Source organism: Balaenoptera musculus, chromosome 7, assembly GCF_009873245.2.
Source record: "Balaenoptera musculus isolate JJ_BM4_2016_0621 chromosome 7, mBalMus1.pri.v3, whole genome shotgun sequence".
Taxonomy (NCBI): domain Eukaryota; kingdom Metazoa; phylum Chordata; class Mammalia; order Artiodactyla; family Balaenopteridae; genus Balaenoptera; species Balaenoptera musculus.
In genome coordinates, this window is record NC_045791.1 from 111,439,832 (window position 1) to 111,464,651 (window position 24,820).

A 24,820-nucleotide genomic window follows, 5' to 3' on the forward strand; every position below is an offset into this window, starting at 1 on the left:
CTCCAAGCCCGCTGACCTTCTCCCCCATCCACACTGTCCTCGTCCTTGAAGCCTCCTTTCCACAAAGTCCTGCCTGGGCCCGGGCCAGACCCTCTCCTCTGGGGCCCGGCCGGCACTCTGTCTCATTTCTGGATGTTCCTGCTCCGATCCGCACCCCTCCCTGTGCCATGGGCCCGGCCTCTGGGCTCTCCCGGGTGTCACCTGTCCTCCGGAGCCCTGGGCCCCTTCCTGGGGGCGGCTGGCTTAGACCTCCCTGCCCTCCCCTGCATCCTGCTCCATGACTCTGGGTGCGTGAGGAACAGGAGCTGCATGGCCAAGACAAGAGAAGACCCTGGGCAGGCTATTGCGGGTCCTGGCCTGGCCACCGTGGCGGTCCGGCTCCGTGGACACTTTGGTGGAGACAGCCCAACAGGAGGCCTCTCAGCCACACTGGTCCAGGCTGTCCTGGGGGCTTCCACGTGGGGAACGGGCGGCCTCCTGACCTGCCCTCACCATCCTCAGGGGGTGGCCTCTGTGACTGACCTGGCTTCAGTGCTTTTGTCCCCCCAAATTCACATGTTGGAACCCTTACCCTCAATGTGATATTAGGAGGTGGGGCCTCTGGCAGGTGATTAAGCCGTAAAGATGGAGCCCTCGTGAATGGGGTTAGTGCCCTTATAAAAGAGACCCGGGAGAGCTCCCTCACCCCTCCCACCACGAGGACCCAGCAAAAGGCACGGGCTGTGAACCGCGAAGAGGGCCTCATCCACCACGCTGGCATCCTGAGCGCGCATGTCCGGCCTCGGGGCAGGGAGCAAGTCTGGACGTGCCTTGATTCACCCTCATACTTGACCCAGTCTGGCTGGGTGAAAACTCCAGGCCTGAAAGAACCTTCCCCCAGAACTGGCCAGGCGTTGCACTGCTACCGAGGGGCCTGACGTCGTCCTGGTTCCTGGCAGACCTGGTCCTCTCCCTGGAACATCCCAGCACCCTTGCATCTTGTCCCTGGGCTCTGAGATTTTCCAGCGGTGCTCCCTGGCAGGGTTCTCGTGGCTGGCGGCTGGTCCTCCGGTCCCGGGACCTTCTCGTGATCACCCCAGATGCCTTCCTTTCCTTTCCGTGTTCTCCAGAAGCTCCTGGTACCTGGGCCCTGAGCGCCAGGAACGCTCCTTTGATTTTCTTCTTTTCTCCCGTTTCCTGGTTTCCAGCTCTGGTCACCTTCCTGCTCTACTTTCCGGGGCCTTGACTCACCGTTCCTTCCAGGCCCAGGACTCGATGTCTGTGACCGTGTTTCACTTTACTCTCTGTTCTGTTTTTTCCCTTTTCTATGGCCCTTGTTCACGTTCTGTGGATGTGGTATCGCCCCTCTTTAAGGATTTTAAAGCTGTTCTTGGCTCTCTCTGCAGCGCCCCCTCCGGCCCCCCCACCCACCCAGAAGCCTGGCCTCCGAGCCGCTGAGCGCCTTCCCAGGTGCCGATAATCCTTGGTCTTCTGTTCGTGGCCTAGAGTGAGGACGTAAAGCCGGTGGAAGGTGCGGGGACACGGTGGAGACACAGTGGCCTTGTAAACTGTCAGCACCGTGTCAAGGATCTTAGGGGGCCATCTGCTGCGGTGCCCCTGATGACAGCTTCCTTTGGGCTAGTCAGTCCCTGAAGGAGGTCCCCATCTCTGCCCGGGGGTAAAGGTCAGTGTGCCGGGAGCCCAGCATGGGGTGGGGTGGTGGCCTCACCGTGCTCTGTGCCTGAGTCTGTCCCAGTCCAAGGACCCTGTGCCTTTCTGTCCAGGGCTGTGGGGTTGGCAGGGCGTCAGGACGGAGGCCCCTCGGGCCCCTGCGGCCCGGTCCCCTGTCTGAGCCCTGCCTGTCCTCCACCCCGGGGCCAGGGTCTCTGCGGTCACTGTCACTGGACTGTCCGAGTCAGCGGGCGGAGCTGGGGGGTGTCTGTCCCCGTGCCACGCTGCAGCCCACTCCCTGGCACCTGCTGTCTGGCTCCGGGCCTCCTGCTCCTTCCCCGTCTCCCAGGTGCGAGGCTTTCTGTCTTCTAAAAGCCCTGTTGCTGCACACGACCCCCACCCGCCGAGGCCAGAGCCCGAGTGTTTCCTCGCGGCTTCCCCACCCCAGGCTTCCCCACCCCAGCTCGTCGCTCTCGGAGGGCTCAGCGCCTACAGGGCGCGCAGCAGAGGAGAAGACGTGCTCCCGGAGCGCGCGAATGAGTGAAGGGGCGCGTGAGTGCCCGGGGAGGGAGCAAGGCCGCGCTGCAGGATCCCCAGGAGGGTCAAGCCGGCCCAGTGCAGGGCGGGACAGAGAGATGACCTTCGCAACACCTGCCGCGGAAACCAGGGGAAACAGTGCACAGCCCACCCCTTCCCCCCGCCCCATCTGGAACCCCAGCGGCTGTGATTCCTGGGCCCCTGCTGCCTGCTTTGGCTCGGCTCAGGGAGGAGCCCCAGGGGGCTTCTCTCCCCAGGGGCCAAAGGCAGGGATGGGGAAGGAAACCCACGGTTGGCGACTGTCCCGGTTCCAGGCGGCTGGGAAGCGGGGGAGGGAATTACCCAGCAAGGGTCCTGACCGGAGGGGGGAGGGGGGGGTCTGCGCCCGGGAGCCTGGGGGACCCTGCCCTTCTGTCGGACCCACCCGCCTTATGGGGGGACTCTCACCCCCTCCCAAGGCAGGAGATGCCTGTTAGGAGGTTCCTTCCGTCAGGCCCAGATCCCGCCCCCTCATCTGGGGGGCTGCCTGCCAAAGCCGAAGCCCCTAGTCCCCGGGGAGGAGGGGTCAGGTGTGGGGCGGGGGGGCTTGGGCTGCCACAGTGCCCCCCTGAGCCTCGAAGAGCATCCCCAGACCGACTCCAGGCCCAGTGCGGGGTGGCCGGGTGGCCTCCAGCACCCCAGCTCTGCTATTTAACATTCTGCAAAACCACTGGTTCTCAGCCCATTTTCTCCCCAGGACACCGGACACAAAGCAAGAAACCAACTGCCCACGTGAATGCCGAGCGTGGAAATTTCTCCTCCGGCCCCTCACCTGAGAGCCTGGCCTGGGCACCACGGAGAAGGGTAATCCCTGCCCCAGCTGCCCGCACAGAGCCTGGTGGGCGACACTCGCCTGTGCAGCGGGGGGCATGCAGGCGGGACGGCAGGGCCTCGGGCGAGGGCAGGGCTGGAAGCAGCCTCGGCAGTAAAGGTAAAGAAGGCCTTGAAATACCTAGAAGTTTCTTACTGTCCAGTTTCTGCCTGTTGAGGGGGTTTGTGCCGTAGAGCAGGGCGTGCGCCTCCGAGTGAACCGTCTGCAGCTCCTCCAGGGTGGCCTTGCGTCCGCGGATGCACTGCGGGGACAGAACGAGACAGGATACTGCAGGGGTCAGCCTCAGCAGAAGACTGGCGCCCAGGAGGAGATGAATTCCATACAGGCACGAGCACAGAATTATCTGGTTATTGCAAAATCAAAAGCAAACATCACCCGACGCGGTATTTGAAAAATATTTAAGAAATATTTTAGAGGGTTTGCCCTTTAATAAAAACTTAGGAAAACGTTTTAAAAAAAGATAATTCCAGGCTTCAACGCTTTAACCTTCACTGTCACACAACTGATCTGGCATCAAATTATTGCTTTGCTTTCCAACTGCCGGGGTCTGGTCTTAAAAGAGAGAGGAGCTGCCTGGGGGTGGACCTGCTCCTCTGCTCTCTGGATGGGGGGTTCCAGACCCCAGCTCCTTGGGCATCGCCGAGCCTTCCCGCAAGCCTGAGATGGCCCACAGTCGTCTGACACCCGGATCTGCGTGTCCGTCCGCATTTTTCTTCGGTTTAGAAATTCCTCAAATCTGGACCCCTTGGCTATTTTCAGATGTTCTCCAGAAATTATCTTGAGCTGAGCTACATTTACTTAACCTTTGCGAAGGAAGCTGGTTTGTGAAGCGAGATTCCAGTTGACACTTCTTTATACTTTCCGAGGGCCAGAGCGACACAGGAAGAGCCATTGGGACCCTGGGGGCCCAGGGGGAGCCCGTGGGCTCGCTGGGCTGGACGCACCCCCGTGCAGGGGCAGGCCAGGAGCTGCGCTCCCCCCGGGACCCTCCAGGGAGGCCCCAGAACCGCTCCTAACGGCACAACAGGCCTCCCAGAGACGCCTGCTGACGCAGGAGCAAAGGGCAGGGGAGTCGGAGGCCGGCTGTGACTGAGTCTTTGCCGGCCTGGCCTCCTCCTCGTGGAGGGGCCACGAGATCGCAGAGAAGGTTGCCCACCCTGTGGAGTGAGGGGCGCTGGCCGGGAGGCCTGGGCACCGGGTGGTCGCCCGGTCCCTCTGCTTCTCCTCTGTTGGGGGCCTCTCCAACAACTTGTGTTCCCTCGGCCGAGGGAACACGCGTCACCCTCTGGACCTGCAGGTGCCCCGCACGGTGAGCGTACCCGCAAGTCGAGGGCACGCCTGGCCCTTCACCCCGGGTCTCCTCCCTACCAGCCTGGGCCCGACAGGCCCGTCTCCTCGGTACCCGGGGGCCCCCGCGGCCATGGGCGCCGGCCCTCAGTGCCAGGGGGCTGGCTGAGCAGCTCAGTCTGCTCCCCTTGCCTCCGTCTCCTGCCTTGAAACTACCCTGGAGGCCCCGGGCCCAAGGGAACCCTCCTGGGGGCGAAGGAGGCGGCGCCTGGGAGGCGGGGCGAGGCGGGGTGGTGGTCCTGCAGCGGGAGGAGGAGGAGGGTGCGTCCGCCGGGTGGATGCTGCCCCCCAGTGGTGCAGCCTCGCGGGATCCGGGAGCAGGTGCCGAGGGCTCCAGCCCACAGCCTCGGGGTCCCGTCCTCTCCAGAGTGCCTCCAGGACGGGATTCTGGACCCAGGCCCCGTGCTTTCCCCTCCAAACACCATGTATCGCCATAAACTGGCGGAGAGATGGGGTCATGCGGGACAACTGCCCTCAACTCCTAAATACTCTGGCTTCTGGGGAAGGCGGGCTGGATGGGGGGCGGAGTGGGGTTCGGACCACGCCCGCCCCCCAGACGTGCTGCTCCGGGCCTGGCCCAGGTGGCACTGGGCTGTGAAGGACGGACGCGGACGTTCTGCTCACCCATGGGGCTCCAGCTTTCCAGGGCCACCCTGCAGGGCAGCACCCGGCTTCACGGGGTTCCCGGTGTGTGGGGAGGCAGCAGGCCCCCACTTGGTGGGCACGTGGGGGGCTGGCTGCCACTGTCCTAGAGGGCTCCTGGGAGGGGGTGCCCCCTGCCCCGCTCCACGGATGATGATGTTGTGGCGCCCACGGCCTGGAGCTCCCCCACCCCCTCCCCGTGCACCCGCACAAACGCTGCTCTGCTTCCTCTCAGCCCAGGGCTCAAGACCCTCCTGATGGCCGCACGCCAGGAAACGCCTCTCCCCCATCAGAAGGGTGGAGGAGCCTCAAGGTCCTTCAGCAGAGCTTTCCTGCCCTCATGGGCCTGGGGCCACTGCAGCGGTGGGTGGGCAGCGTGAGTCCCAGGTCCTGACAGGCCGGAGCAGAGGGGGCTCAGCCCGCCTCGTCGGCAGGCAGCATGGTCCCCTTGCCAGGTGGCTGGGACAGACGTGAGGACCCGCCGCTCAGAGGGGTAAAGGCGGGGGCGGTGCCGCGCTTGGGAACCAACGCCAAGCAGACCAGACCAGCCCGCGCGCCCTCCCTGCCTCGCGGGCCTGAGGCTCCCCACACCCTGGGAGAGGCTTTCGGAAAAATTCAAGTAAGAGAACTTCCAAGGGAAAGCCAACAGGATGACGGATGCCCCAGGAGCCCGCCCTTGCGGCAGAGGCCCTGGGACAGCCTGGCCGTGCGACCTGGGTGCGGACGGGGAGCCCGGCTAGGGGCTGGCTTCCCAGGGAACAGGAGCGTGCGAGAGGGGGTGCAGGACAGGATAGCTCGGCATTCCTCCGGAAGCCAGGCCCGTGCGCCTGCCTGCAGGGCCCGTGTCCTCCCCCAGGCCTCCCCCGCTCAAGCCCTGGCTCACGCGGGCCCGCATGCGCCACCCTCCTCGCCGCCCGCGGGGCGGCCTCACCTCACATTTGCCTCGAAGGCCGGTCTCCTGCAGCCGGGACCAGATGCTCTGGATGCGCCCGGCGTGCTCCGGGTGGCTGTTGGTGTTCCCGCAGGTGCACTGGTGCTTCAGCATCAGCGTGTCGTACACGAGGCCTGGGGCAGAGGCGGGGGCGGCCGCCGTCACACGAGCCCGCGGGCTCCTGGGCAGCTGCCCCCGCCGGCCGCCCGCTCACGGCACTCGCCCCACTCGCCCCACGGTCAGCGTCCCCACCACCCAGGGGTGGAGGGAGCTGAGCGGCCTGCAGGGCGAGGGGCAGGCGAGGCAGGAAGAAACGAGAAGGCAGGCGGCCCGCCCCCGCGTCTCGGGTCTCTCGGCTGTGAGCCGTGTGGCACTCACGTCCAGGGGACTGCGCTGACCCAGAAACAAGTGAGATTTCGGTCCCAAACTCGAGTCTGCCTGTCAGGGAACTTCTCTATCGAGCAGTTCAACCTTGTGGACTGAGATCCGTCCAAGGTTCTTGGGGCCCAGAAGGCTCAGTTCTGCCCTCAGAACCTTGCAGAGCAGCTGGACAGGCGTGTGGAGCTCACATACGCGCACGTGCACACACACACACACACACACACACACACACACGGACGCAAGCGCGTTTAAAATCACCCTAGAAACGGACGTAAATGGAGTCCAGGAACTCGCACTCACTCCCCAGCTCTGCCCTCTCCACTTGGGACAGCGCTGGAAGCCGTTCAAGCCTGAGGGTGCCCAGCACAGAGCTGGCCCAGCGGTGGGGTCACCCTCAGGAGGGAAGTGCGGCAGCCTCACCAGCCTGGGCTCCGCCGCAGGGAAGCGGTGGCCCTTCCGGCTGATCAAAGTGACTGATGTCACTTGGCAGCTGCGTGGAAGGTGGTGGAACCTGCATGTCTGGAGAAAGGGGAGGGGGGGCGGGGGGGTGTGGCCGCCTTCAGCTTCCACCAGGACACCCCCTGTGCCGTGCCCCTCCTGGGGGGGGGCATCAGCCCCTGGTGACATCTGCCAGGAGGGGGCCCTGTTGTCCCCGACACAGCACAGTCACACACCTGGTCTCCCAGGGTTGGGACAGTGGGAAGGTGGCTGGGTGAGTGGACGCCCTGGCAGCCACTGGCACCTGTCACTACCACCTGCTCGTTCAGGTGGAGAAGGGAGGGGGCGCTGGGCGAACAGCAGGGGCCGCAGAGTCACAGAGACCCACGGCCGCTCCTTCTCCATGTCTGAGGCTGCAAAGTGGAGGCATCAGCACCAGCCTCCGGGGGACCGAGCTTCAAGGTGAGCCTGTTCCTACAGGTCCAGCTGGACACGGCAGTGCCCTAGTCTCCCCGCTCAGTCTCCTAGAAGTTGGGCTAATGGGAGTCAGTCCCCTTGCATTGGAGGGATTCTGGGTCCACCAGCAAAACTGAGCGGTGGGGCGGGGGAGAGTGGGGTTGGACTTCTGGTAAAAAAGCAGCAGGACAGGGGCAGGTTTACAGTCAGTGCACTAACGAGGGTGTGCCTGGTAGCGCGTAACATGCACACACACGTCTACGTGGACGGCACGGACGTATGCGTGTGCACAGCCCAGAGGCCCATCAGCACCACGACACGGCCACCCCCTCCGCAGCATCATCGTGGCGATAAAATCGCCTCCTGACGTTTACTGGCCACGAGGCCAGGAACTTCAAGGTGATGCCACTGTCATCCCCTTTCACGGATGGGAAACGGCAGCAGAGCTGGTCTGCAGAGCGAGTGGGGAGCGGCCAGCATGCTGGGCAGACGCCAAGAATGGCCGACAGCAGTGCAGGCCCCCCAGAGTCCTGGCTTCGTAAAATGCACAACGTCTGTGTCTACCTGTCTGTCTGGCTACACACAGAAACAACCCAGGAGACGTGACCTGAACGCTGACAGTGGCTCCTCCGGCGGGGGGGGGGCAGGGTTGGGGCACCCATTAGCTTCTCAGGTTTCCATCACGTGTGCTTTTTTTTTTTTTTTAAAGTATTTATTTATTTATTTGGCAGCGCCGGTTCTTAGTTGCGGCACATGGGATCTTAGTTCCCTGACCGGGGATAGAACCCAGGGCCCCTGCCTTGGGAGCGTGGTGTCTTAGCCACTGGACCGCCAGGGAAGTCCCATGTGTGCTTTCTTACAGTGAATATACACTGTTTTATACATTTTTTAAAAAGTGATAATGAAGACAAACTAAGGAGGTCCATCAACAGAGCAGGGTCCACCGGCCGGGCCACTCCGGGTGACGTCATGCCGGCCCGCAGGCTCCCTGGCGGGACCGCTGACCGCCCAGGGGGCACATCTAACATGGGAGCGTTTCCACTGTGGTCCTGGGCTCTGTCATGGGAGCTGCGCCCTTCTAACAATGGACCTACCTCAGCCAATGGCCAAGGACTCACACTTTTAAAAAGAGTCACCCGCTGATTCTCTTTGTGATACTTTGCAGTTTTCTGGTTTTCTTTCTGAAAAGCAAGCATTCAACTTCTGGATACTGACTATGAAACTCTTCTCTGAATGTGATCAGCCCCCTTCTGAGACCTGACAGAGAGGACACGGCCGTGTCTGCCCATCCCAGTGTGCAGAAAAACGGGGCGTTTTAGGAGAACTGTTTGCAGGAGGATGAAACTGTTGTGTATTTAGATAACTTCACCTTAACACGCCACTAAGAAGAAATACCCAGTGAGTCAGATGAGAACAGTGTGATGCGCTACCCGGCCGCCCTCCGTCCCAGGCGGGGTGGGGCAGGGTGGAGGTTGCCCCGGGAGCAGCCTCGGCCCCACAGCGAGGCCAGTGCCTCAGACCCTGGTGGACGCCACACTTGGCTGCAGTTCTCAGCCCTGACCTGCGGGGAGCGCCTTTCAGGCGGGGACAGAGGGTCCTGCCCACAGACTTCTCCCCAGCGGGGCGGGGTGGGGCGGGCGGGGTGAGGCAGCACAGGTGGAAAACCTGCTGTCGGCTGCACACGGAGGACACCTCGGTGCGGAGAGCAAGCGTCCAGGGCTGGCCGAGCCCTGCTCTTGCTCGGCGCGCAAACTCTCTACGGGGGCACCCGGGCCTCACAGGCGAGGTCCTGGCCGAGCGCTCAGTTCGAGGTCGGGAAGGATGAGAAAGGACAAGGTCGCTACCCTGCTGACCGTGGACGGGAGGCCGCCCGGCCCGCGCAGGCCCGCGGACGGGCTGTTCTCTGGAGACTGTGATTCTCCGGGGAAGAGAAGGTGGGCTTCTGGGCTCAGGACAGAGCACCAGGGTCACAGGATGGGGTGAGGGGAGCCCCAGGGAGTGCTCCATCCGGGGCTCCCAGCCCGGGCTAAGCCGAGGGCGAAGGTCGGGCCAGGTGTGAGGGGGCGTGAGCCCTGCAGGTGGCCGGGGGGGTTGCTGAGCCGCACCCTCTGGCCCGCGCAGGTCCCGCAGTGGCGCCTCCCGCCCCCTCACGTCTGCCCGGGCCGCAGCCCCGCCCCCCGGCCCCACGTTACCTGTGGTGAACCGCGGCTTGGTCGGGGGCTCCTGCACAGACATGGGGAAGGTGGCGGACGCGGGGGAGGACTGCGCCCGGGACAGAGGCCGGTGGCCGCCGAAGGACACGGGGACGCCGGCCGCCTCCATCGACGCCTGGAAGCTCCTCAGCTGGTGGACCCGTTGCTGCTCCAGGAGGAGGGCTTGCTGGGGGAGGGGAGACAAGAGCCATTTGTGTTGCTTCCAGGCAGCTCCTGCCCCTGGCTGGAGGAACACGTGTGTCCCCTTCTCCCAAGTCGCTCATCCACCCGGCCCTTGGCCCCCGGGCGGCACCGGGTGGACAGCCTGCGCTGGCCCCGACCAGACCGGACATCCGCGTGGGAAGACAGACCGTCAGCGGAGACGCCCGACGAGCCCGGTCAGGGCTGACAGGGAGGCCCGGCCCAGCCTGGGGGCCGCGGGGGGTCCCGGAGGAGGTGGCACCCAGGCAGGCAGGGGCGGCCGGGCTGAGGGTGCTCGGGGCGGGGCTCGGAGGTGTGAAGACAGGGACAGGCCCAGGAAGCCACGCCGGCGGGGCTCAGCAGCGCTCCCGGGCGGGCCTGGTTTCAACCAGGAGCACTTGGTCTGCACACCAGAAACTTGGGTGAAAAGCACATCACGGCCGGAAATGCGACTTCTTCTCCATCCCCGACCTCTTCCCTCTCCTGGTCTCACACGTCCTCATGCCAGGACGGAAAGGACGGCCGAGGCAGAAACGGCCAGGGCCCAGCGGTCTGGGCGTCAGGGCCAGGGGGGTGTGCGTGCACCTCTCCGAGGCCTGGACCTGGAGGGCAATCCCCTGGACCCCACTTTAGCCAAAAATAACCAGAGTAAAAGTGGGTGAGTTAAACACACAGTTTAAAAACTTCTTTTTCACAAAAGTTACGTTTCATGTGAAGAACGGGCTTCTGTGAGAGAATGCCAAAAGGTCCTAAAGCAGGAAGTTTGCAGCCAAAGGGCCCCCGCCGGATGAGGCTCTAGGGCTCGGAAGCAGGGAGGCCACAGCCCCTCGGCTGAAGCTGGACAGGCCCCCCATCACCCCTTCCCTGCTCTGGACTCTGAGCCAGCGGAGAAGCACACACAGGGAGACGCCACGGGGACCGTGGGCTGGGTGGGAGCGAGGCGCTGGGCCCACGGGGAGGCGGGGTGCTGCGTCTGGGGTGGAGTCAGGGGAGAGGTGGAGGTGCTGGCGGTGCGGGCGGCCGCCCAGCCCCTGCCAGAAGCGCGGGGAGCGGGGTGCTTTCTCCCTGGGCGGCCACAGAGGGAAGGGCAGGACACCCTATTCAGAGGTGCTGGAGAAAGCCGGGCTCCTGGGCGAGTGCGGGCTCCACGACCAGCCCTGCCTCCCTTCCCGGGGGAAACGCTGTCCTTTGGGAAGAGCGGGCCCCGGTGAGGAGCAGGCCCCCTGGACGAGGGCCCACAGCTGTGCTGCGGCCACGGGGCGGCCTCTGTCCGGGCTCCTGACCTCCTGCCTTTAGGAAGCAGAGTGGAGAGGAGAGAGCCCGGAGTCCCTCCCTAAGGTGAGTGAGGAGCAGGCAGCCCCCCAGGGGCCGCCCCTCCCAGGCGCCTCCTCCCCTTCTGCCGACGGGGCTCCCAGTCTCTCCAGATACGAGCCGCCTGCAGAACGCGGTGCCCGTCTTAGGCTGACATCTGCACATTGCCGCGTGTGCACTAAGTTCCCCCGAGAGGAGTTCTGCTTGCGGTTCTCCAAAGCACACAGAGAGTAAGCGTTTCTGATAACTGTCTCAGGCTTGGAGTACAACGAGGATAATTTTCCTAAGTAAACGCTGGCCACTTTATCATTGACAAGACACTGGCCCTAAAAAATTGTCGAAACGCCTTCCAATTTCATACCAGCGTACGAACAGCAGGCTGAATTCCAGTTATAATAAGAGGCTGGCTTCCTTCAAGAACGTGCGGGCCCACGCCCCCCAGCACGGGAACAAGGCCCCAGCTCAGGCCCCGTCACCTGCAGGAGTCTGCACGGCACAAAGGACAGTGGCTTCCTCCTGCTGTGACTTCCCTGTTGGCTCCAGTGCACTCTGCAGAGCGGTGTTTAGCGCTGAGGCTGTGGCCCGAGACAGGAGACGGGCTGCCCTCCGAATGAGAAATAACAACAAAAGCAACACAGCGCCGGCCACCTGCGGTGCCTGCCCTGGCGTGTGGAGCCGGCAGAGACGGCTGACCTGCTGCCTGTGCGGGGTCTCCAGAGAAACCTACGCGCTGATCCCGTGTGTCACCTCCCGCCCCATTCCAGATGCCCCCGGGGAGGGCAGGCGAGCCGCAGAGGCGCCTGGCCTGGGCTGTCGGGCCAGAGGAGGAGCTTGGCTGGGCAGCCGGCACCAGGCCCAGCAAGGAGGGGGTGGGCGGGCTGGGGCCCTGCACCTCGGGTGTTGAGCTCCACCATCGATGAAGGACACGGTTAGATATTAGAGCCCACTCCTCAGATGCCCCGGGCCCAGCTCATCAGGAACAGGACAGCTCCCTTGTGGCACTCGGGCTTCTAACACGGGGTTTCCGACTTGCTGGCCGGCCGCGCTAGTGTTTTCTTGGCCTGGCAGTTTTCCTTTTCACTCAAAGTCAATGAATCAGTCCTCAGATTTATTCATCAGTCTTACGAGTTGGTTCATTGCACGTCAGTGCCAGGGAACCTCACCTGCTCTGGACACCTGGGCCAGGCTGCTTTTCTGGATCTGTAAGGCTGGTCACTAGTGCCTTCCTGGCCCCCAAGGTCCTGGCTCCTGATCGGATGCTACCTACCTTTTTGATCAGTTAATAAATCAGCCTCCCTCTCCCACGTTCATGCTGATCCCACCAACACTTGGGTCTGTGTTCATCTACAGCCTATGAACCTGAAGGAAAACCATCCCTAAGGAGTTCAGGGCCTGTGCTTAGCCGGAAAGCAGGCGCACAAGCACTCACAGTGGGCAAAGGGCCAGTGTCTCCGGGTGTGACCGCTGTGACACAGACGCCCCTCCCGCATCGCCAGGGAAAGATGGGGACCTGGGCAGGCGGGCGTGGAGGAAGAGGCCCTTAGACTCCCCCTGGAGGGCCCCGGCGGCCCTCCCGCACCCCCCCTCCCCTGCTCTGCGGCGTCACCTGTCGGAACAGCAGCTCCTGCTCAGTGGGCTGCCGCTGGCCCGGCCCCACCTCCTCCTCGTCGCTCTCGATGGGCTCCTGCTTCACCTGCACCCCGGCCGGCGCGTGCGCCTGCGTCTGCCCCGGGAGCCGGTCCGGGAAGGGCTCCTCCAGGAGGGCCTGGTGCTCAAGCAGCTCCTCCTCCGTCTCCTCGGGGTGGCTCTCGGGCTGCCGGGCCGGCTCGCTTGCTTTGGGGATCATCTGCAACGCAGAGGTAAGGGGTGGAGCTCGGTGTGACGTGGGGTGAGTGAGATTGCGGCACAGGAACAGGCTGGTCACGAGGCCCACACCGCAAAAGCACAGGGGCCAACCTCGGAGGGCGCTGTTACCCTGGGCGGAGGCATCTCCCTCTCTCTCTCACACGCACACGCGCGCGCACACACACACACACACACACACACACACACACACACACACGGGTGCCGGGCGCTGTCCGAGGTGCTGAGAAAGGACACAGCCCGGCGTTTGGTACCTGCTCTTAAGCACCTGTGTGCCAGGCACAGCGAAGCCCAATGCAAGTCACAGGTGTGGACCCACGTCCACACCTGGGCGTGAAGAGGGAGGCCTCCTTCCTTCGCGGTCACAGCTGCCAGGAGAAGCCCCGCCCGTGCCCCCTCCCCTGCCACCTCAAGAACATGCGTGTCCCAGACGCCGTGATGACCCTGCCTCCCAGCCCTCGACGGGGCACACGTGGCCCCCTGGTCTTCCCTGACCCCTGCGCCCACTCACTCCTCGCTGTCTAGCCTGCCTGGGGCCTGCTGCCCGGCACACCACGCTCTTCAGCAACGCGGTCCTTTCCCTGCTGAAGGTTCCACATGCTGGTGACTCCCAGGCGCGGGTGCCCAGCCCAGGCCTCGCTCCTCGTTTCCAGACCGACCACCCGACGGCCTGGTACACATCTCGGCTGAACACGGACACCCAGGGCACCGGCTCTTGCTGGCCCTCCCCCTTCCGTGCCTGCCCAGCACTGCCCATCTCATGTCTCTGGGGAGCACGCTTCTCCCCGTCCTCACGCTCTGCTCCGTCCTGCCCCGGGCAAGCTGCGTCTCCTGCCAGATCACAGCCACGGCCTTCTGAGGCCCCTCTCCCGTCCACCTCCGTGTGGCAGTGACAGTGGGCTCTCAACGTGCCACCACCCCGCCTAAGCCCCTGAAACTCTTCCTCTCGTCCTTACTTTGCTCCTCTGCCGTCCGGCCCCGCTCACCCTCCCCCCTTGACCTGCCACCGTCCCCTCCAACCACGCCACGGCCGTCCAGACATCACTGCAGTTTCCTCCCGACGGGCTCCCCACGGCTTCCCTCCCTCCCGGACCCCCCTGGGCTGACGCCTCGACACCCCTTAGGCCTCCGGTCTTCTCCGGGAGGCATCCTTTGGCCTTCCGGGTGGAGGCCGGGTAATGCTCACCTGCGTTCACACCCCCAGGCTCTTCCAGCCGCAGGAGCCACTGCAGCTCTGCAGCTGCCGTTTACACAGCCGCCTGACCTGCAGCCTGCAGTTCAGGTGAGGGCAGGGGCCACTGCTGACTTACCCACGGGGCACGCGGTAATTATTCATTAAACGTTCGCCTGGACGACTGGGTAAGTGAATGAGCCGTCCAGGGAGTGGGAGGGTCAAGGTGGAGAGTGAGCAAGGCCAGCATCAAAGCACACGGGGGGCCGTGAGAGAGCAAGGGCCTGGCCCGACGGGGACGAGGCGGGGACCTGGCCTGGCGCGCGGGGCACCAGCAGGCGCACATCCCAGGAGTAGGCGCTGTGGTCGGCCGGCCCGCCAGGGCCTGGGAGGACAAGGGCCTGCCCTAGCCGCTGCGACGTGGGGAAAGGACAGGGCCATGCAGCAGCAAGGGGACAGCATCTCCAGGCCCGGGACACCGCAGAGGGAGGGCCGTCCAAGATGGCGCCCTGGGTCTCGGGTGATGAGGCCGCCGCCCCGGGCACGGGGGCCAGAAGACAGACAGGTGCTGGGGGCACAGAGCTCTCGGCCGTCCCGGGTCTGAGGGGACGTGGTGAGCCGGGAAGAAGCTGAGAAAGAGGAGCAGACGCGGGGACCCCTCCTCTGACGCGGGGACCCCTCCTCTGACGCGGGACTCGGGCACAAGGAATGTCTCAGAGCACATTAATAAGTGAACTGCTTGGCTTTCTGTAAACTGTGAAAGAACATGCCCCAAATTTCAAAGCCCCAAGTCTGAAGGTCGCTCTCCATGCATGGTCTGTCCATTCGCAGTGGGAAAGGAGTCAATGGGGCAGATGTGACTGGTGTCGGGGCTTTAAGGAGATGCGAAGCTCTCGGAAGCCCCCGTTTAGGTCCCTGCCGTGCGAGAGATCTGCCCTGCAGGGGAGAACGAATCTTGCCACCACTCCTGACTCTGTTTCTAGAAGGAAAGCGAAGTCTTCAAGGAAGCCTCACGTTTTCTCGCCTTGGGCGTTTGTATTTTAAAAAGTCCTTACAGAGCCGCCTGTGTCCTCACCCGCACCTGGATGCAGTGAAGCCTGGCCCACGAGGGATGGAGTCGGGACACTGTGCCAGTGCTGGTATTCCATTAGCTTGTAACAGCCAGGGGTCAGCTGTACCCGGCGGGTACCAGGGCCCAGCCCCAGAGGAAGACTGAGCTATAGATGTCCTCCTCAGCACCTGCCTTACTTTGCTGAGAAAATAGAGTTTCGATTGGGCTAGGGATTTATTTTATGTGATCATCCCTTAAGTTGTTTGTAATGAACACTGCAAAGGAAAGCAACCCATGAAAGCCAAGCCATGGGGACCCCAGGCCCTTTCTTTACATCCGCCCATGGCAGCTTCTCATCAGAAAGCTCCAGTGCAGCCGGAACAAGGCGGCCAGAGCTCCGGGAGCAGGTCAGCGCCGCTTCAGCAGAAGGCGAGGGGGTGTGAGTGGAGAGAAAGCCGGGGCGGGAGGGTGCTGGCTGGCAGACAAGCTCAAAGCTCTATTTCGAGTAAACAATCCGCCAACCTTACATGCAGGTGCTTCGACAGATTTCTCACAGTGGTTCATCAAAAAAAAAAAAAAGTGTTTTGAAAGTCTGTTTTTGATGATTTTGAGATTTGTCAATCCCATCTGCTTCCCACACACCTGGAGCCCGCGAGGCCCCATGATGAGCTTCGTGCCTGGACAGAGTCCACTCGGGGCCAGACTGTGACTGCCCCCCTACCTGCCCCTCGACTGGGGGTGGGGGGTTGAGGCAGGGAGGACCCGTCTCTGCCGGAAGAGGGCGCTGGGCCTCTCCCGGGCCCCCGCAGGTCCGCGGGCGCCTCTAAACCTCAGCAAATGGCATTATAAGCCTTGGCTTTAGGATCCATGGGGTCAAAGTTCTCTCGTTTCTGCTGTCCCCCAGGGCCTGGCGCAGAGTCTGACAGGTAACAGGGTGGGGTTTATGGGAGGTTTACTGAGCGTGGGGCCTGAGAAGGTGGCTGGGGAACAGACCCGGTGAGAGGACGCCACGGCAGAGGGATGGGGAGGGAAACAGGAAGGGGGGACGGCAGCCAGGATGGATATGAGAGCGGCCAAGGCCCCTTGCGATGCGCTGGAGGGCGAGGGTGTGAAAGAATTGGCAACAATGGACAGAGGGGTGGAGGTCAGGGAGAGGGACACAGGGACAGGGACGGGGGCGTGGACAGCAGGGGGAGGGCACGGGGATGGGGGCTCCCCACACCATGGACTTCACCCTCCAGACGAAGGTCCAGGAGGCAGGTGCTTTCTCAGAGCGGGTGGCAACCTCCTCTCCACTCCGTGGAAAGATCCGAAAGGGTCAGGGGACTGCCTGCAGGGAAATGACCCTTGGGTGCTCAGCCAGGAGCGGGCCGAAGGCCAGCAGGGAGGTGGGTCCTGGCGCAGTGAGGGGAGGGCTGGGCAGATGGAAAATGGAAGCGGGGAGCACAGATGCTCCAAGCCAGGCTTGTGGAGGGAGCCCGGGCGGCTGAGGGCCGGGGGGCGGGTACTTCGGGGGAGGTGGGGAGGCCACGTGGGCAGAGGGAGCAGGAGAGAGGCTCCCGCAGGGGAGGCCGAGGGGGAGGGCGGGGCCCCTGCAGGGGACCTGGAGAAGGAGGGAGGCTGCAGCGCCGTGGCCCGAGGGTGGCCTGCAGGGGGGTCACCCGCAAGCTGCGCCTGGTCCTGAGGCCGCCAGGCCTGCTCCGGGCCCTACGGCAGGCAGCCTCTGAGTGGGTAAGTACATCCGGGGACGCAGAGGAGGTGGAGGCCCCGGGAGCGGCGACAGAAGGGCAGAGGGTCCTCGTCGTCCAGGAGGAAAGCGGGTTGTGACAAAGCTGAGAGCATGATCACCGAGGAGAAAAGGAGAGCAGCCACGGGAAGGCGCGCTCAGTGGACAGAAGCTCAGTCCTCGCTTTCTTCCAGCACTTTCCTTTCAACTCCAAAACTACAGGACGGTTTCGAGAACAGTGTAAGACACTCCACGTGCCCTTCGCCTGGACATCAACAGTCGGCGGGCCGTGGAAATAGAGGCAGAGGCCGCCTGTCCTTCTGCTGACCCACCGCGGGCCGTCGGGCTGCCGGACCCAGCCGGCAGACGTGTCAGCGCGATGGTCTCCCCGGAACCCCGGGGAAACTGTCCACCGTGGCGCTTTGAGGGCGGGGCTTAGCAACGGTATCTGCCGTATCTGCTGCGTCCTACAGATGAATTCAGTACCCGTACCCGCTGTGTGTTACGTGTGAACTTAGTAACTGTGTGTGGTCCTGTTGACCTGTATTTAAGTTTCCTCCGTTGTTCCAGTAACGCCACTCGTGGCCTTTTTGGTCTGATTTGGGTCCAGCTACAGGTGAAAATTTGTCTTCAGGTGTCCCGTACGAGGCTGACATTTCGGGAGAGTGCACGTACTCTGTAAAGTGCCCCAGAGGTGGAGGAGGGCTGTCCCCTCAGGAGAGATGTGGGCGGTGCCCCCGCGGGGCCCTCGGGCCGGGCGTGTGTCCGTCGGCGTGGAGCCGGGCCATCGGGGTTGGGGTGGTGTGAACGTGTTGCCTGTGGACGTCAGCGCGAGGTCTGTGGGCTGTGCTCTACTTCTTTCCATGAATGACGGGCGTAAGGGTTCAAGGGCCGGATGCGCAAGCCTCAGAGGTTTCCACGTGCGTCCTCTGCCCCGTGTGGCGGGGCTCCTGCCCCCAGCCCGGGCACACCCGCCCTCGCCTCCCAGGTCGGCCTGGGTGAGGAGTGTCCCCTCCCTTCCCCCTGCAGCTTCACGGTCAGGGATCCCAGGGGCACGACCCCCATCCCTGCAGCCCGTCCTGGCAAGGCCTGGCAGGATGCAACACCTCTCGGCAGGGGGGGAACTCCACACTGGGGGGGGGGAGCGTCTGGGGGGTGGTCGGGAGGAGCTGCGAGGGCCCAGCTGGGAGGGCTGTCCCCACGTGGCGGCCTCCCTGTGACGCCGAGGGGCCTGCCACACACCCGCCAGGGGTCTTCTCTCAGCAGTGACACCGGTGTGTGTGCAGCCAGTCTCCTTGGGCCACGGCCACAGACAGAGGTCTGTTTCTCTCCCTGTCCGTCTGTGAAACGCAGCTCTGCACCCACAGGCCGGGCCGGTCACAGCAGATCTGGCTCCGTGAGAGGAAGCGAGGCTCACCGCGGGCAAGTGCGACAGCGGAAACGTCAGAGGTGATGCAGCAGCAGACGGGACAAATGGATCGGCTCTTCGTCTCCCAAAGGCCTTCAGGATCTTGGGAGCGCCCTCTCATCAATTAAACGAGAACGGACGTAACCCGTGTTCATAACAAGAAGCTTCTAAGAGCCAGACTGGAGTTCAGGGCCCAAACCTAACCGGTGAGCAGGCCAGCATTTAAAGGTCACTGGACACACTCACAATTAGACACCCAAGCAAACGAGGCCCAGTTTTCATATTCACAAGGAGGCTGAACAAGCCGGGAAGCACGTAAGGAACGGCTGCAATCCCGGTGCACGCTGGCCAGGGCTGCAGGGAGCTGGCTCGGGGGCCGTCGGGGTACGAGCCCCCCAAGATGAAGGGCAGAAATGTCAGTGCTGGCGGTACTAGATACGACTGTCAGCTCCCTGCACATCCCAGGAGAACAGCGTACAAACACTTCAGTCAACTGTCGTCTGCTGTGACAAGTCAATCACAGAATAAAATCCAGGGGACCAGCCAGCTGCTAGATCACTCTGTGACGAATGTACCACACGTGAACAGGTGTTTCCCGTCTTCCTAAAACCTCCTACCCGTCACTCCGTTAATGACGTAGTACAATTAAGAAGCCGGTCGGTATTAGAAAGGTGACGTGAAGTGCCCTTGACGCTTTGACACCTGGTGGTGCCCCACCCGCCCACCCTGATCAGGTGCCTTTCCTGCCCGAGTGGGGGGCTGGCTTCAGCGGCCCCTCCCACTCCGGACACCGCCCTGTGCTGTCTGGTAGGAAAGCCCGCGCAGCCAAGGGGGCTCTCGGGCGGGGGCTGGTGAGCCTGTGTCCCAGCGCCTGGTGGGCAGCAGGGGCCTGGGCTTGGCCTGCCCTGAGCGTCTGGCCTCATCCCTGGAGAGGGCGGGGGGCGGGGCCCCGGGCGGGGCCCCCCCCTCACCTCTCCACCTTGCACCTGCCGGGCACATCCCACCTGCTGGGCACCTAGACACATGACCCTTCCCTCCTCCCTAGGCCCCTCCCCTCCCTGACCCTTCCATCCCCCAGGGAAGCAGACAGAGGCCTAAGCGCATCTGACAAGTGGAGCACAGGTGACCCACCCGAAAAGGGGAAATGACGGGTGAGCTTTCACGGGAAGTAGACACATCCATAATCAGGTCTCGCTGCCCCCAATCTGCCAGCGTTCTCACGTTTCCTTCAGAAAATCCCCAAAGTTGCCTCCTATCACCTCATCCTCTTATTTTTTTTAACAGCTTTATTGAGATGTAATTCACATAGCATAAAATTCACGCCCTTTAAATTGTATAACACAGTGGTTTTCAGTATATTTACAGAGTTATGCAACCGTCACTATAACCTGCTTTTGGAACGTTTCCACGCTCTCATAAAGAAACGTCGCACCCCCAGCCCCTGGTGACCACCAACCTACTTTCTGTCTATGGATCTGCCTGTTCTGGACGTTTCACGTGAATGGGATCACGCACCATGTGTTTAGTCTTTTGTGCCTGGCTTTTTTCACTCAGCATCACGTTTTCGGGGTTTACCCACGTGTAGCCTGGGTCAGTGCTTCTTTCCTCTTTGTGGCCGAGCAACGTCCCATCGTACGGACGTGCCACGCGCTGTTTACCACGCACCGTGCGATGGGCACGTGGCTGCCCCCGGCCCACCCAGCCGGAGCAGCGCTGCTGTGAGGCCCTCGCCCTGAGTTCTCCCGGACAGATGCCCCCGAGCTGCCAGGCAACGTGGTCGCTCCGTGTTTAACCTTCGGAGGAACCGCTGGACCACGTTCCGAAGTGGCTCGTCTCCTTCTCTGACAGAAGGAGGCTTCACTTCGAATGTGAGCGTTTGAAACAAGCCACTCAGAATTGCTTCTCCCCTGTTTCCATGACCAGCAGGGCCACGCTAACCTTGCCGCAGCTTCCTGTTGAAAGGGGGCCGGGAGTGACCGTCAGACCTTGGAGGGATGCAGACCTCTGGGCGGGAGCCCTTCCGACGAGGCTGCTGCAACAGGCGGGCAGGGCACGAGTGCCAGGGGGCTCGGAGCCCGTGCTTTGGGGGCCCCGTGCCTCCGCTGGGGACTCTCTGCTGCAGGTCTGCTTAAGAGGGTTAAGTGACCCCAGAGAACCGTGCGGGGCAAGTAGAATAAAGCGCCCGGGAAAGAGACGCTTCGCACGCACAGCCGCTCCGACCGCACGCACAGCCCGCCCCGGCCGCACGCACAGCCGCTCCGGCCGCACGCACAGCCCGCCCCGGCCGCACGCACAGCCGCTCCGACCGCACGCACAGCCCGCCCCGGCCGCACGCACAGCCGCTCCGGCCGCACGCACAGCCCGCCCCGGCCGCACGCACAGCCGCTCCGGCCGCACGCACAGCCCGCCCCGGCCGCACGCACAGCCGCTCCGGCCGCACGCACAGCCCGCCCCGGTCGCACGCACAGCCGCTCCGGCCGCACGCACAGCCCGCCCCGGCCGCACCCCAGCCCCCGGCCCCGCCGCCCGCCCCCCGCGGCCCGGGTCTCACCTTGCTGAGGTGCAGCTGCGGCTGCTGGAACTGCTGCTTGTGCTTCTCCAGGAACTGCTGGTGCTGCTGCTGGACCACCAGGTGCTGCAGCGCCTGCGCGCTCTGGGGCAGCGGCGCCGACTGCGTGCGGCCCAGCGGGCGGTGCTGCCGCAGCTTGTGCACCGACGGGGACACGCGCTCCGCCCCCACCAGGGGCTGCGCGTGCAGGGGCAGCGCTCCCAGGCCTGCAAGATAGCGGTCTGAAGAGAACACAGGGGGAGAGGCGGCAGAGGGGAGGGGAGAGGGCCGCTGAGTGACTGACGGAGGCCGGCCGGCCCGGCACCGCCTCCCTGCAGCCCGCCGGGCCTGCTCTAAGCTTGGGCTTCAGGGCAGAGGCCTTCCATCATCCGCTCCCCGGACACCCAGGTCCAGGCCGTAAACGAGAGTAGCCCCGGCACGAACGCACTCAGAGGGGCCCAGGTCCGGCTGAGGAAGGGGCCAGGGTTCTGGTGCCTCCAGAGCGTCCTGGAAGAGCATGCCGCGCCCCGACAGCCCCCAGAACCGGGGTGTGAGGATCAGTGGTCCCTAGGGATCAAACCATCTTAAAGTTCTCTTAGAGCACAGATTTTATACACAAAGAGGGCATGAACACTTTAAAAAATCCTGATGCACATCGCCAAAATCTCTTTCTATGAACTTCTGGAAAGGTTTTGCTACCAGCTGCATAGGAAAAGGGCAGCTTGGCCGCACCCGTGCCTGGACTAAGTTTTTAAATTAAGAATCTATGTTGACGGGACAGGGTCTTGTTTGAATCTGTGTTTGAATCTTGTTTTAAAATGCAACCTCCTCATGCAAAACCCAGGAAGGTAAACGTTTTTCCTTCTGTATTCCTTTGTATTCCAACCATCAGTGTTTTTTTTTTAATGAGTTTTGATTGATATTTATTTATTTATTTATTTTTGGCTGCGTTGGGTCTTTGTTGCTGTGCGCGGGCTTTCTCTAGTTGCGGCGAGCGGGGGTTACTCTTCATTGCGGTGCGCGGGCTTCTCATTGCGGTGGCTTCTCTTGTTGCAGAGCACGGGCTCTAGGGCACGCGGGCTTCAGCAGTTGTGGCGCACGCGCTCAGTAGTTGTGGCTCACGGGCTCCAGAGTGCAGGCTCAGTAGTTGTGGCGCACGGGCTTAGTTGCCCCGCAGCATGTGGGATCTTCCCGGACCAGGGCTCGAACCCGTGTCCCCTGCATTGGCAGGCGGATTCTTAACCACTTTGCCACCAGGGAAGTCCCAGTATTTTTTCTTTTACAAATTGTTGGTTTAGATAGTTTACCATTTTTCCCCGGTTCCATGGGCAAAAGGGTATAACAAACCCATCCCAGGCCACCTGAGTGTCTGTTCCCTGGCACCTGAACAACATCTAAACATCACTCAGGCAGACTATGACCCCAGGTCACAGTGTCTGACCAGGAGAAACAGCAGGTGAACTGACATGCCAGCTCTCGGCTGCCCAGAGAGGCTGGCTCCTGCGACGGGGCACCTGCCCGAGGTGGCCCTGCTGACAGGTGGGTGGCTCCTGCCCTCCCCCAGGGTCTGCAAAGCCAGCGGGGCTGTGTTGCCATGTTTAGTCGAGCCTGAGACCCCTGGTGGGTACGGACTCTCAGTCTTTTCCTGGTCCCTTTGTGGGGGCTATTTCTGAATTAAAAATACTACTTTGTGCCAACAGGAAAAAAACCCTCAACCCTAGCAAAACTGTCCCTTGTTACCTTTTCAAAAAGGTAATCAATCACAGTTTCCTAAGCCACCATCTCTTTTTATCCAAACCAGTAGTTTTCTGGAAAGGTAAGTTATCTTAAACTTTACTGTCTGCTTGGCTACTAAATTAAACTGAATAACTCAAAATGTGTTAGAGATAGAATAGAATCATTCTCTCCCCAGCTTTCTAGAAAAGTTTTAAAAAAAGAATGGCATCATCGTAAAGAAGGTCTTTCAGAATTCATCAATTGTTGATGTAGGTGTGATGGGGGATTAAACCATTTCATGGAGGGGATAAGGACGTCAGCCCAAAACGCTACATTTATGGGATTAAAAGGCTACTTAGTTACTGAAAAGCTCCCTTCTTGGAAAACATCCCTTGTTGTTTTTAAAGTTTCTGTGGACCCCCAAGGATGAGGGCGTAACAGGTGATGGGACAGCAGAGCCCTGCGCTGGGGTCATCTGGGCCGACCCCGCATCATATCCCGCAGAGAAGCTTCTCTCATTTCTAGAGGAGGGAATACTAATTCCATGGTGATCTGACGTCCGGCTGGACACAGGCTCAGGAACAAGGAGCTCAGGCGGGCCGGCGAGGCTGGGACTCCGGTTCCTGCCACCGCTGCGGGTTCTCCAGGGCTCCCCTCCCTCTGATCTGGGCCTCCAGTAGCTCGACGACGGCGCAGACACCTGCCTTCACCGGGCGACGCCTCCCAGAGGACACAGGCCGCGGTTCCCGCGGGGGCGCGGGCGTGCGCTGACGGTGGAGAGGCCTTACACACCCCGACGCCGGCGATGCTTGGGTTTGACACAGAGCTGCCCGGGGCGCAGGCCTTTCGGGCTGGACCCCAGTTTTGTTCTGCCCCCAGACCTCACCTCTCACCCCCATCCCACTCACCCCAAACTTGACTCTAGTGCCTCTGGAGGGTAAAACTGTGGGGCTACCACGCTCGGGGACAAGTGTAGTGTCAGCGTCACTGAAAACTGGACGTCCTGACCTTCCAGTAGCGAACCCATCAGCGGGCAGGTAGTTTCCGGTTCAGAACCTAAAGATGACCCCTTAGATCATTAACAGGAGTTTTTGACGATAACTCAAAAGCAGCTGGTGTTCAGTATATGTTGTAAAACTTTCAAGCATGAGGGCACAGTTAATTAGGATCAAATTCTGTGCTGGGTGACCAGCGGCCTGCAGAGGTCCGCTGGGTTGGGCGGGGGGAGGGCCCAGCCTGCCCCTCCCACAGGGACCTGCTTCTGAGTATTTGTGAAACGATGCGGTTCTAGCTCTGACACTGTCTGTCTGTCCACAGTGACCACCAGCAAGCAGGCGGGTCCGTGGGTCGACCACTGGGGAACCTCCGGGAACCTGCCAGAGGCAAACCTGCAATGAATGACCCTTCCTGACTCTGCTCAGACACCCCTCCTGGCACATGGCTCCATCGCAGAAATGTCTACTGTGTACCTTCCAGCATCAAACACCGCGGGGGTGCCCACGGGGGGTGGCAAGGTTGTGGGGAAAGCCCAGCGTCTGTTCTCCGGGGGGACGGAAGCATGCCCAGAAACTGCCTGCACAGAGAGCCCGGGAGGAGGGCCGGGGGCACCTGAGCGGGGCCTGACGCAGAGAAAGGGCTCTGAGAAAAGGGCGGTGGGTCCAGAAGGCGCCGTGCGGGCCTTGCCAGTGCTGAGCGAGCAGCATCCCGTGTGCTGCGCGGGAGGAGAGAGGGAGGCCCACGCAGGCTGCTTCCACGCTGAGAGCTGGGGCTAAGCGCCACGCCGGGGCTGAGAGCTTCCTGGGCTGACGGAGTGTTCCACGTTCCTGCTGCCCCACAGCCAGGGGCCACATGAGCATCCGATGAGTCACACGTGGGACTCCCCGTCAAATCTTTCCCTCTGCTTTTAGCTTTCAATGTGGATGGCCACACTGGCACAGCTCTGGACCCTGGCAGGGCTTCCCGGGCCTTCCTACGAGTGTAGGGTGACTCCAGAGATCCCAGGATCAGGGAGGGGGCAGGGAATGGCCCACGAGACCCCCAGGAAGGACAGACAGGCCAGCAGGGAGGTGAGGGAGAGAATGAGGTTGAAGGTTAAAAACGATAAATGACCAAGAGTCACCACCGCAACCAGAGCACCTCACAGCTGAGGAGGGAGCGAGGTCAGGGCCGCCCCGCTGATACTCAGGGCTCAGTAGACCCCTGCAAAACCCAGGGAGGAAGCTGAACACCCCGCTGGATGGGGCCTGGACCTGGGGTGATGACCCTACGGCAGGGCCCCCTCATTTCATGGTGAGCCCCACGCACTCCGTCACTCGGAAAGTAACACTTTTACACTGTTGTTGCTAGGCAAATTTCATAGCAAATCTCCTATTTTTTTCTA

General features: G+C 62.3%; 1 protein-coding gene across 13 annotated transcripts in view; it reads right to left on the reverse strand.

Annotated features, from left to right (window-relative positions):
* HDAC4 (histone deacetylase 4) overlaps window positions 1-24,820 on the reverse strand; it is a 290,984-nt gene that overhangs the window by 40,772 nt on the left and 225,392 nt on the right. For 9 of the 13 annotated variants that reach the window (XM_036857353.1, XM_036857354.1, XM_036857352.1 and 6 more), the window contains 5 exons: window positions 20,728-20,966; window positions 12,564-12,803; window positions 9,446-9,632; window positions 5,979-6,112; window positions 3,179-3,299 (listed from right to left, as the gene is read on the reverse strand). In XM_036857353.1, the coding sequence (XP_036713248.1) occupies window positions 3,179-3,299; window positions 5,979-6,112; window positions 9,446-9,632; window positions 12,564-12,803; window positions 20,728-20,966 (921 nt within the window). The remainder of the gene's footprint in view (window positions 1-3,178; window positions 3,300-5,978; window positions 6,113-9,445; window positions 9,633-12,563; window positions 12,804-20,727; window positions 20,967-24,820) is intronic. The other 4 variants (XM_036857351.1, XM_036857348.1, XM_036857349.1 and 1 more) reach the window with 3 other exon arrangements.